The sequence below is a fragment of the Lepidochelys kempii genome, chromosome 1 (genome assembly GCF_965140285.1).
Source record: "Lepidochelys kempii isolate rLepKem1 chromosome 1, rLepKem1.hap1, whole genome shotgun sequence".
NCBI lineage: Eukaryota > Metazoa > Chordata > Testudines > Cheloniidae > Lepidochelys > Lepidochelys kempii.
Genome location: NC_136380.1, coordinates 188,077,628 through 188,089,850, shown reverse-complemented (window position 1 = coordinate 188,089,850; position 12,223 = coordinate 188,077,628). Strand labels below are relative to the sequence as shown.

General features: G+C 42.1%; 1 protein-coding gene across 7 annotated transcripts in view; it reads left to right on the top strand.

The window, feature by feature from the left end:
- Positions 1-12,223, top strand: part of CRYBG3 (crystallin beta-gamma domain containing 3) — a 145,481-nt gene that overhangs the window by 80,221 nt on the left and 53,037 nt on the right. For all 7 annotated transcript variants that reach the window (XR_012154202.2, XR_012154203.2, XR_012154199.2 and 4 more), the window contains exons 5-7: positions 54-101; positions 439-554; positions 1,626-1,773. Coding sequence is in view for 3 of the 7 variants with exons in the window: in XM_073305192.2 (XP_073161293.2) it covers positions 54-101; positions 439-554; positions 1,626-1,773 (312 nt within the window). In the remaining 4 variants the exon portion in view is untranslated. The remainder of the gene's footprint in view (positions 1-53; positions 102-438; positions 555-1,625; positions 1,774-12,223) is intronic.

Genomic DNA, 12,223 nt, shown 5'->3' with positions numbered 1-12,223 from the left:
GTGCGCTACTGTTGCAGTTTTAATGGTTATTTTCCACATCATTTTAATTTCAGAATCTTATTGACAGGAAGAGCCTCGAATGCAATCCAAGACCAGGAAAAGTAAGTGTGATCTTGTCACGGTGTAGGTTAATATGATTTAAATCACCATCGGTATTTTAAGGAGTAGCAAAATTTTGAAAGAAATGTTATGTCAAATTTGAGTACTTGTAATGCTGCACATGCTAATCATTACATTAGATGCAAAAAAATTCTAGCCTAGGGGAAGCCTGCTTAGTTTGTCTGATTATTTAGTTCAGCAGTCTACAATTGAAGAAAATATGTACAATGCTGGTAGCGCATATACAAAATCAGAACCTGTTTAATAAAAAGCAAAAATTAGGAACCTAATCCATATGTTGAAGTGCCCCTTGTTCACATATAATGTCTATTGTTTTAGATGATTATTTATGACATTCATGGGGAGAAAAGTAAACGAGAAATATACCATGATCTACCAGATGCCACATCCTGGATCTTTCCAATAGGAACATTGCTTAGAGTTGTTAGAGGATGGTAAGTAATACATGCCTTATTTAAATGGTATCTTTTCAGAAGATAAATGTGTATTTTTCTTGTACCTCTGCCTCTATTATTTATAACACAAGTTTGATATGCAGGAGCATCTTTTCTTGGTTTATAATTACAGTGACATTTACAAGTAAAGCAATATGGTAAGTATTCCCTCTGCTGGGAACTAGCTTAAAGCAGAAGGAAGTTTGTTTTATAACCAAAGCTAAGTTTTCACAGTTTAATTTCATTAACCACGTGATGTTGTAAAATGAGCTGTAAGACATACATGCTCAGCTGCTGTTTGAAACATGGCGTTAAAAAGGGAGCATAGACGTAGTGGGATACAGAAGAATATTTAGGATAGACTATATGAATCTTTCTAAATCCATTTGCAAAGCTTTAGTGCACAATGAGGTAATAGATGCTTTGGAAAGCTAAGGCTGTGAATGCATCTGTCATACATGCGTGCCCACAGTTATTTTATACAGCATAGGCTTCTTGAAGTAAGTGCATCAGACCATTCATCTCCCCCACACCATAATACAGTGTCATGGTAACATTAATATAGTTTGAGACTGGCCCAGTTATTTCTTCAAATGTTTTATGCTTGTTTAGTAACCACTGGGTGCCATAGTGGTAATTGCATGTTTTACAATTCTATGGAATTCAGGACCCGGCTTAGTTAATTCGCCTGGAACTAGAAAAGTAGGGTGTTTAACTTGCTTCGCTTTTCCAATTACTGCTTAGATTTCTGCAAATAAGGCTTTTAATCATTCTGGTTAGTCATAACCTTGGGCTCTTGAGTAGGTGCATCTAAATATATATGTTTGGGACACAGAGCTATATAATAGAAGGGAAGAAATGACTATTTTATTTTTTAAGTACAGAAATGAAGCACAACTTACGTTCGACAAGTGGAATATGGATAGAGAGGGACAGTGCATGAAGGGACACTGATAACTGGCTTCATGGAAAAAAGAGCTCTCTACTGAACTTTCCTAGCATGAGTGTTATATAGCCATGGTTTTAGTCTGCATAATAGTTACAATTCTCTTAATGATTTCATTATTACAGCTGGATTTTGTATGAAAAACCAAAATTCCAAGGAGAGAAATATGTGCTAGAAGAAGGAGAAATGGTCCTGAATCGTCTTTGGGATCTTCGGGACATGAAACACCATCCAAGGAACCTTGCAGTTGGTTCTATCAAACATGTAACAAAGGTATAGACTTTGTTGATAATAGGACACAAAATGCAAACATTAACATCAGTGGTAGCAGTGTCCTTATAAGAACGGACGCTGCGTGTCTGCTGTATGTTTCCTGTCTCGTCTTCAAACTAGTGGACAGGGGACCTTCAGACTGTTGACACAAGTCTCAGAGTTTTGAACTTTTTGAAGCCTTTTGATCCTTACCTCACTGTCCAATTCTTCAACTTTCTTCTTCCCAACCCAAGACTGTACTCTTCACTTTCTTCTTAAGTGCTTAAGTCTACTCATCTTCCTCTGAATGTAATAAGCAGATAGTTTATATGCTCTTGCCCCACAAAAATCTTCAGCCTGATTCACTGGTGCCCCTTCTTTATCACAGACATTTGATTGCCCAATTAATTTAAATCATATGAATTAATTCTGATTCTTTGTTACAAACATTTTTCTGTTCAACATTGGACTGTCCACAACAGTCTGTCTGGTTCTCCTTTTGCGCACTAATGGTCGCTAATTAGTATCTATACCAAATATTCTTTAAAAATTGTGCCTTACCATTTTCCGATATAGTTTTTTTTCGGTTACTGTAATATTCTTGCAGATAATATACTGATGGGTGTAATAGACTTAAGATGATTAGATAAGAGACAGTTCAGAAACATGACCGACTGTGATATTCAGTTAAGTGAGTCCCTTTTGAGTAGGTATAAGCCAGATTTCACTTATGGAAATAAAATATGGGACTGGAAAAACACACCACATAACTCAGATAACAAAAACAAAACATGAACCTCAGCCTAACCTTTCTCCCCAAGCTTGCCTGTTCCCAGGATCTCCTGTAGAATCTTCTCTATGTTCTAGTCCCCTCTGCTACAGAGAAATGTCTTGTATCTTAATTAGAGTTAAAATCCACCTCCAGTGAGTCAGTAGTTGTTACTCTTAATCTTTAGTTTAGGATGGCTCCGCCGAGGAGCATTATATTCTTATGTAGCATTTTAGGAACTGCCCCTGTTACAGTATCCTTTGTCAGTAAAATGGGGAAGGAATGGGTCTAAACACCATGATGTTCACTGGGTATTCTCGTATTTATCAAGCTTCATTGTATATCATCTGTGTGGTTTGTCAAGTGTATACCAACTTGCTGTCATGATATTTCAGTTTCTAATATGCACAATCCCAAGTTTGTACTTAGAATTCACTATCAAATCCAGACATGGCTAAAGGGAGGAGAACTGCTTTTCTTAGTATATAGTTTGGGCTGAAATTGTATTGAAGTAACTCCTCGCTTAACATTGTTGTTATGTTCCTGGAAAATGCTACTTTAAGCGAAACGATGTTAAGCCCCACCTATTTACATTAATTCTTCTGGGGAAATTGGATTCGCTTAAGTTCCATGGAAATTTTTTTCGCCAGACAAAAGACTATACAGATATATATATATATATATATATATACACACACACCCCTATACACAGGACAAGTTTTAAACAATTTAGTACTGTACACAGCAATGATGATTGTTAAGCTTGGTTGAGGTGGTGAAGGAAGAGAGTGGGATATTTGCCGGGGAATGCCTTACTGCTAAGTGATGAACTGGCACTCAGCTGAGCCCTCAAGGGTTAACACTTGTTAATGTAGCCTCTCACTCTACAAGGCAGCACGAATGGAGGGAGAGAGAGACACACCTTGTGTGGGGGCGGGGGGGGGAGGAGAGAGAGATGTGCATTGCCCCTTCAAGTATGCTGACCATACTCTAAGTACACTGCCTTTTTAAGTACTGTAGATCAGCAAGTTGAGACAGCAGCTGCTGCCAGCAAGCTCCCTCCGTCCTGAGTCCTGTCGTGTCCCCCTTGCTCTGTGGAGATGGCTTAATGGGGTAAAGGAGTTGGGGAAGGGGGACACCCTGACATTAACACCCCTCTCCTCCTCCTTCTGCGCCTTCTCCCCTCCCCTCCCCCCCACACAAGCAGGAGGCTCCCGGGAGCAGCTCCAAGGCAGAGGACAGGAGCAGCACAGGGCAGTGGAAACTTAGGGGATCTGATGGGGGGCTGCTGGTCCACCTTGGTTCCAAGCCCCCACCACTAGCTCCAACAGGCTGCTCTTTCTGCAAGCAGTGGACAAAGCAGGTGGCTGCCAAACCACGTTATAAGGGAGCATTGCACAACTTTAAACGAGCATGTTCCCTAATTGATCAGCAATGAAACAATGTTAACCGGGACGACTTTAAGTGAGGAGTTTCTGTACTTACGTGTAATATAGGTGCATTTCCTGTATCCATGTAACATATGTACCCAGCATCACAATACTAGCAAAAGGCTCAGCTGGGATTCATAAGGGTTAGTGGAACACCTACAAAATATGATTGTATTTGCATCCAGAAATTAAAACGCCACTTTGTTTAAAAATAAAAATCAAGAGCATAAAACTAAACATAATGCATCTGTTATTGTTCATTGAAAGAGCAATATATTTAGCAGACCTTGTGATTTAAAAAGAATCTGCACTCATTTTGCTGAGCACAGCATTCTAAAAGTTCACGTGGTGAGAGCCCTTTATCGTGAATGAATTGTAACTTGTATTAAAATGTGAAAGCGTCTTATTAAAATTGGTATTTTTGCATCTCTGCTGGTCTACTAATCATTTCAAAATTTATAATATTTGTGTCACCAGTGAGAAATGGGCATAATATCAAGCCATTGATGGTAAACAAGTTTCATTCCCACTTAAAGATTGAAAAGAAAAGAGAGAAATTCAAAAGAAGTCAACTGAGGACATGACTTATGAGAACAGTGAACTTAATTTGTCGAGTGCAAAAGCTGATGCTAAGAGGAAACATTACAGGACAGAATATGAATTATGAATATTGGAAAAGAAGCAACGAATTCCTGAAATTCAACACCAGTAATAAAATAAGGAACTATGGGCTAAGATTAGAGGAGGATGAATGTATCTAGGACGGCCTGCCAGACTATTTAATCTGGCCCTCGAGCTCTCGCTGGGGAGTGGGGTCAGGGCCTGCTCTGCATGCATGTGCCACAGCTCCCGGAAGCAGCGGCATGTCCCCCCCCCCTCCGGCTCCTACATGTAGGAGCAGCCAGGCGGCTTCACACGCTACCTCCACCCCAAGCGCCGCCCCCACAGCTCCCATTGGCTGGAGACTGTGGCCAATGGGAGTTGCAGGGGCGGTGCCTGCGGACAGGGCAGCTCACAGAACCACCTGGCCGCACTGCCACGTAGGAGCCAGAGAGTGGGACAGGCTGCTACTTCCAGCAGATGCTTGAGGTAATCCCCACCCGGAGCCTGCACCCCCTCCCATGCCCCAACCCCCTACCCCAGCCCTGATCCCCTTCCCACCCTCCAAACCCCTTAATCCCAGCCTGGAGCACCCTCCTGCACCCCAAACCCTTCATCCCCAACCCCACCCCAGAGTCCACACCTCCAGCCGGAGCCCTCACCCCAAACCCCTGCCCCAGCCTGGAGCACCCTCCCACACCCTGAACTCCTCATTTCTGGTTCCACCCCAGAGCCCGCACCCCTGGCCAGAGTCCTCACCCCCTCCTACACCCCAACCCCAATTTTGTGAGCATTCATGGCCTGCCATACAATTTCCATACTTAGATTTGGCCCTTGGGCCAAAAAGTTTGCCCATCCCTGATCTAGGATGTTAGAGGAAACCTTTGGATGGTGAGAACACTAATAATAATTGTGTCACAATCACTAGAAATTTTTAAAAGAAGAGTTAAGTAGGTTTTGGTCAACCATGAAATCCTTTTTCCAGTCTCCCATGGCATGGTTTGTTTTTGTGGACCACAGCTGGGAGTGTTGTACACTGCAATACAAGGTTTTAATATTAGCATATTATAGACAAGTCCCCAAATACTTGAGCAATGACCTTTTGCCTAGCAATTGTGATAGGCTAGGGCTGCTCTGCTATCAGTCCCTAGGTTCATGCAGAACTTTGTTGTGTGTAGGAATTCCTTAGCTGAAGATTTTTCCTACAATCAGGGCCTAACGGAAGTATGCCTTTTCAGGGTGTGCATACGTGCTTAAATCAGTGCCTTATGGAACTCCTTCTTAAGGGGAAGTTTACTATGCACTATATATTTTAATTGATCAATCCTTGACCTTTTGGAGTTGATATATGTGTGTGACATGGGAAAGTTTGCAACGTTGTTGGAGCTGTGTTGGAAGGTTTGACTATCATCCCTTTTGTCGATGGGGTGGTTTGCCTGATGACTATTGGGTTTACCTTTCTGTCCGATCAGTTTGATGATATTGGCTGTGTGGCTGGGCTGGTTGGTTTTTCTTTTAATTTTTTAATGTTTTTTTATTGTGTTTTTTGTGTTTGTTGGATGCCCTCAAATAGCATCTTTATAAGTTAGTTAAATAATTGGGGATAGGGTAGTGCACTGGCAAGAGGAAGACAGGCATTTACGGAGAAAGCTGTGGTGGTGCATTTAATATTTTATTTTTACAGGGCAGATGTTAGTGTATTGAAAAACAACTGGACAGTAGCTCAGTGTTCTGATTTGGGTGAAAGTCTCCACATGAAGCAGAGATTCTGTTAACTTTGTGGTAGCTTGTGGCTCAGCTCATTGTGGATGCAAATTGGATGTATGGTATGTTTAATTTGCAAGAACCAAAACTAAATCCCAAAGAAATGGATTGTGCAACTAGAGAAACTCAAACCCACTTGAAAGAAGGGTGAGGTTGGGTTCTACCCAGGTACATGAACGTCAGGTCAGGCCAGCGAAATCTCCACAGACACAGGCTGATTGATTGCTGTTTCCATAGCTCAGCCCACTCAGCCAGCCATCTCAAACCCTCAGACCCCAGTTTCTTGTAAGACCTCCTCAGAGATTCAGAGTCATATAATTCTTGTCCTGGACACAGGTAGCTCTTTTCACAGGTCTCTGGAAATCAAAAGGGGATGCTAGGTGATGGGCTTGCCCCTCAGAACCTCAGTTGTCTGCAGAAAAAGGTCACCACCTTATCCATCCTGGAGAGGTTTTTGGTTCCCGGAGCCCATGCGTACTGTGACAAAGTCAGGCCGGACAGCTGCAAGAGGGTGCTAGAGAATTTGACAGTCACCAGAAACTGCTTTCAGACAGATTTACAGGTCTTCAATAGGTTTGTGTGGCCTGGAAGGCAGATATGTTAGACCTAGAATGTTAACGGCCCTCTTCCCTACTATCTGAGAAGGGATTACCTCAGGTCAGTTAGGGACACCTGAATCCAATTAAGGGCTGCCTGAGATCTTTTAAAGCCCCTTCTTAGAGAAAGGGGGAAGAGAGAGAATCAAGCTGCTGCCAGACTAGACGCAGCAGGGCAAGCTGCTTCAGAGTGAGAGGCTGTGCTCCTTCTCATGGGGAAAACAGCCAAACCTGAGTGCTGGCTAGGGGAAGGACTGACACCCCAGGGCAAACAACAGGATGACGCCCCAGCTAGAAGGTAGGGAAAGGTTTCCCCCCTTGGTTTTTGTATTTATGACACTGTTTCCTTTTTATTTGGTGAAGGATCCCCCCCTTAGATCGACCCTGAGGCCTACCCTGAAAAGATGACCAAAGGGCTGATTTACCCCAGGCCTGCCATTGCCAGAGGGGGAAGCACTAAGTCTGGTGAGAGAAAGGAGGTGCCTTGTCACAGTACCCTCGTGCTGGTTAGCCAGGAAATGGTCCTCCTGTCAAGAAGCTTGTAACTGAGCAGCAGCAGGTAACACCTCAGCTGCCTTTACATTGGAGGGGAATAGCGTAATCATGAGCTCCCTGGCCTAGGAGAGACACTTCAGAATCCCTAGAGCGAAGCTGATACAGGACTCTGCTATTTAATGTGAAGGATGTAGGAAAGCCTGTGATGTTTTATGAAGATTATATGTTCCACCTGTTTTTCTGATTGTCATTGTGTGGTTTACTGGATGAGAATAAGCAGTTCATTCAAGCAGCAGATACTTGCAGGAAAACGGAAAAATCGCTTCAGATAGCTGCACTTACCAGTGTCTAATGGACAATGCACATGTCATTCATTTTTTAAATTTCCCCTCCAACCATGCACAGCTCACCATTCTGACTTGTAACTACAGGAGGGGAGGGGGGTCTAAGTGGGGGAAAAAGGGCACAAAGAACCTGGGATGGATAAAAAGACTACTGGTCACAAGTCCCCAAAGGGAAGATTTGCAGATATCTGAACCCAGCTGGACCTGCTGAGTAATCATGGTTGGCACCCAGGGCCTGAACTAGAAGTGGGAGAATGGCGGGATTCTATGCTGAGAGAGGTGAAGGTGCAGGCCTGGCAACCTGTGTAGTGCACTCCATGAGACTGGAGAGGGATTAAAGGTGCACCTAGTCCTGAACTGTGACCTTTAACGCTAAGGATTTGGAGACACTAGTTATGCCTGCTTTGTAGTAAACCTGCTGCCAGTGGGAATAGGACTGTTTCAGAAGTCCCTATTCTCTGAGGGTTGGTTTGGATATTCCCTGAACCACTTTCCAGATTGAAGAAAGGAGTTGCCTTTTCTGGTGGTCCCTAAAGATCCTGAGGAGGGAAGCAGCAGTTTGTTGCTCCTATGGAACCATGGAGGAAGCAATCTAGCCCCAGAATGGTGATGGTGGGGAGGAGAGGAGAAGAGAAGAGAAACAGTCATGGCACCTTGAAGATGTTTAATGTTAAAGGCAGAGAGGAATAGAGAGTGGTGCTCCCTGAAGCACTTAGACAGCACTCATTACCACGGCAAATGAACACCACTATTCAGTGATGTCTTTCTCTCCGTTTAACTCTTTTTTTTTTTTCCTGTGCCTTAGTAACATGACCCCAGCAGGCAGAAATGCCCACCTATCATTTATATTTGGAAATAATTGCGTTTGCACAAGGATGTGCCCTTTACTAAATCTCAATTTATTAAGTAGCAAACTATAATGTTTTCGTGATTTTTACAGTAACAAAGTGGAATATCCCTGGAGATTATTTTGTATCTATCAGATTTATATAAAAAGAAATTAGAGAGGATTTAAGGAGGTGTGGTGATCAGACCCAGATTTGGTTTAGACTGCTTCAGCTTCAAACTTGTCATAATAGCTAGATTTTAGGTATAATATGGTTGGAATATTCCAAGGTTATATCAGCTCCAAATGATAAAAATTTCACCAAGATAAGCTGTTCATGTAAGGTTTCTACTATTCTGACCTGACATCTCAGTAAAATAATGGTTCTTGCATGATTTTGGTTCCATATGACCATAAATTGGAAAACAAACTTTTTTTTCAGTTTTGTATCTGACCTGAAACCAAGTGTGGTGATGGATTTGCATTCAGGTATCTGAAATTTGAAGGGGTTCAGATAGGAGGTACTGGTTCTTAACCTCCAAATTATCACATTTTTGGAGATTTTGTTTTGTAAAGACTGGTTTAATTAAAAGTCTTACTGAAGTTTCAGTAAGTAATGCTGCCTGCTAAATAAGTTTGTTCAGGCAGATCTGATTATCCCAGGGCAAATATTTACTGATCTAATGTCCACATATTTAAAATATATAAACTATGGTACAGTATGGGTATATATTTGCAAAGATGTAATATGTATCTTGTATAATAACACCTAAGGATAAATTTTACCTTGCTCTGAGGTCAGTGGGCTAACTTCATCCCCCAAATAAACAGATGAAACTTGTTTGGCTTCTAGGGGACCAACTTATTACAACACAGAATTTCATCCATTGGGTGTAAATCAGGGCACAGTTTGTAACCTAGGCCTAGATTTTTAAAGATATGTATGTGTTGCTGAGATCAGTTTTGCAATGTCTAACTGATTAGGAGCCTAAATCTCATTTTCCTAAGTGATTTGAGCCCTTATGAGCCTAATCCCATTGACTTGCATAATAAAATTGCGTGTGTAAAATTAAAATTACATATTGTTTGCTCAAATTTTATTACCTTTAAAAATTGATGTGTTAATTGCTTTTGGTCATGACCACAAGTTACTGTGAAAGGAATTGGTGCAGTTCGCAAAAACATCATCATAATTAGTAGAGAGGTCAAGTTTATGGGCCTCCAAGTCAGGCTGGACGGACACCAAGACAAAATTAGGGAGCTTGCACTGCCCCTGCTTGGGCTTCACCTTCTTTGTGAAGAACTATATTATTCCAGTCTTTAGTGCTGTCAGTGGAGCGCTTTTGATGAGCGCTAAAACTAAAAACAAATCTAGAAGCATTTCCAAAAGAATAATAAGAAGCATATAGACTCATTCCAAGCATCAACTTTAGAATGATGCTCCTTAGGTAAACTGAAACAAAACAAATATTGACTCATATGAGATACTGTGTCTGTGCAGTTAAAAATACCTCATTTCTCCACCTTTCTCACCATGTAATCACTGTATTATGCTTGCTGAAAATTATTTTTGGCATAATTCTCTCTTGAATTTTATGGTAGAAAGTTCTAATTTTCTTAACAAAAACTGAATTGTTTGATTCCAGAATATGGGTGCATGTTGTATAGGCTAAAGTCATATATGTATAAACAGTATATGATATATAAGGAGGAGAGGGAAGGAAGGAAAGAGGGATATTTTCTTGTACCTTAAGCAGTTACTGCCTAATTCATTAGGAAAATCACAGACAAGCAAACTTTGAAAGCCTGGATTACAAAATATACAGATTATAGCAGAAAACATGAGCCTTAGAAAATATCTCTTCATTGTGGCTGTATCATATGCACATACTCATGTGAACTACAAATTGGACTTTTTTACCTGCTCAGCAGTATATTTAGAGCCAGAGGCATGTGCAGCATTTCCTTAGCAATTTTCTATAAGGTAGTATTGTGCTGGCAATTTGCTACAATATCTTTCTGGTTTTGATCTTCTGATACAAAAGCATAGTGTTGCAGTCTTTTATGGCTGAAAACAAATACTGTGCATTGTTTGCTAGGTACAATACAAAGGAAATGTGATTGTGTGAGAGAGCATTGCTAATGTATTATGTTACTGTACTGTGGGCCTCTTGGGGAAAGTGACTTCACGTTTCTCTGAAGTAATTTTACCAGAATTGCTACTTTATTGCTGACAGTTCAATAACTATCAAAATAACTTTGTGCACCAGCAAGAGAGACTTCTGTTTATTTTTGGATAATTTGTTACTGCCTCAGTGGAACCTATTAAGAGCCTTTCAATCCTGGGGAGAGGTTCTGTGCTCTACAATTGAGATACATCCTGATCCTAGGCTTCTCTGGAGGCTGAAACAGTCCCTGACATAATTTAGGGGTGGCCAACCTGAGCCTGAGAAGGAGCCAGAATTTACCAATGTACATTGCCAAAGAGCCACAGTAAAAAGTCAGCAGTGCCCCCTGCTCCCAGCACCTCCCCCTCCCTCCCTATCAGCTGTTTCATGGCATGCAGGGGGCTCTGGTGGGTGGGGGGAGGAGTGAGGGCACTGCAGGCTCAGGGAAGGGAGCGGGAAGGGGTGGAGTGGGGGCAGAGCTAGGGGTTGAGCAGTGAGCACCACCCCTCCCCCCGGCACATTGGAAAGTTGGCGCTTGTAGCTCCAGCCCCAGAGTCGGTGCCTGTACAAGGAGCCTCATATTAACTTCTGAAGAGCCACATGTTGCTCCGGAGCCACAGGTTGGCCATCCTTAATTTAGATAACCCTGCGGGGCTGTCCAAGTTACATCAGCCCCTCCTTGGCCCGTGGGCCACAAGATGCCTGAAGTCTCTGTAGTGTTGTTCCCACTCCTCTTGCCTCCTATGCTTGTGAGAGGGTCCTCAGAGAACAGCTTTACTTCTGCTGTTGTGCCTGGGGAATTCTCCGCACTCTGATCCAGGGCTTTTAGGGCCCCTTTATGCCACTTGGATTACAGGTTCAGAGCAGGGGAGAGGATTTCACCCTTGATGATCTAGGCTGAGCAAAGCATTTAAACACATGCTAAACTTTTAAACCATGTAATTATTAGAGGGCTTTCCCTCAACCCTCCCACTTCCCTGATTCTTGTCACATAGACAGCAAACAGCAAAAGACCAGAAGTCTGAAGTGCAAACAATGCAATGTTTATTGGGGTTACTTTCTAAGCAAACATATTCCAAAGCCCTTCACACCAGTTGGGCTTATTTCTATACGCCAATAGAGTCTGTTCCCCAGTGTTCTGTTCCCAGCTCTGACAAGGCAGAGCCTTGCCTGTGTCCCTGTTCCCATCCCCCCTCCGTGCCAGCTAGCATAATTCCAATTTCCCCTCCACTTCCTGTTTGACCTGAGTTTATATAGTAGTAATATCAGCTATACCTTAACCAATCATTTTACTGAAATTTAACTAACCAATCCTAACATATTGTAACATGATTCTCTAACCAATTATATCCCACTACCCTAATTAACTTACACCTAGAAAATTAATTATACAGCAGACAGAAACAATTAGAGAACCAGGCAGATTAACAATAGAAAAGTGGGGGCCATAAAAATAAAACAATACAGAAATGAGGGTTT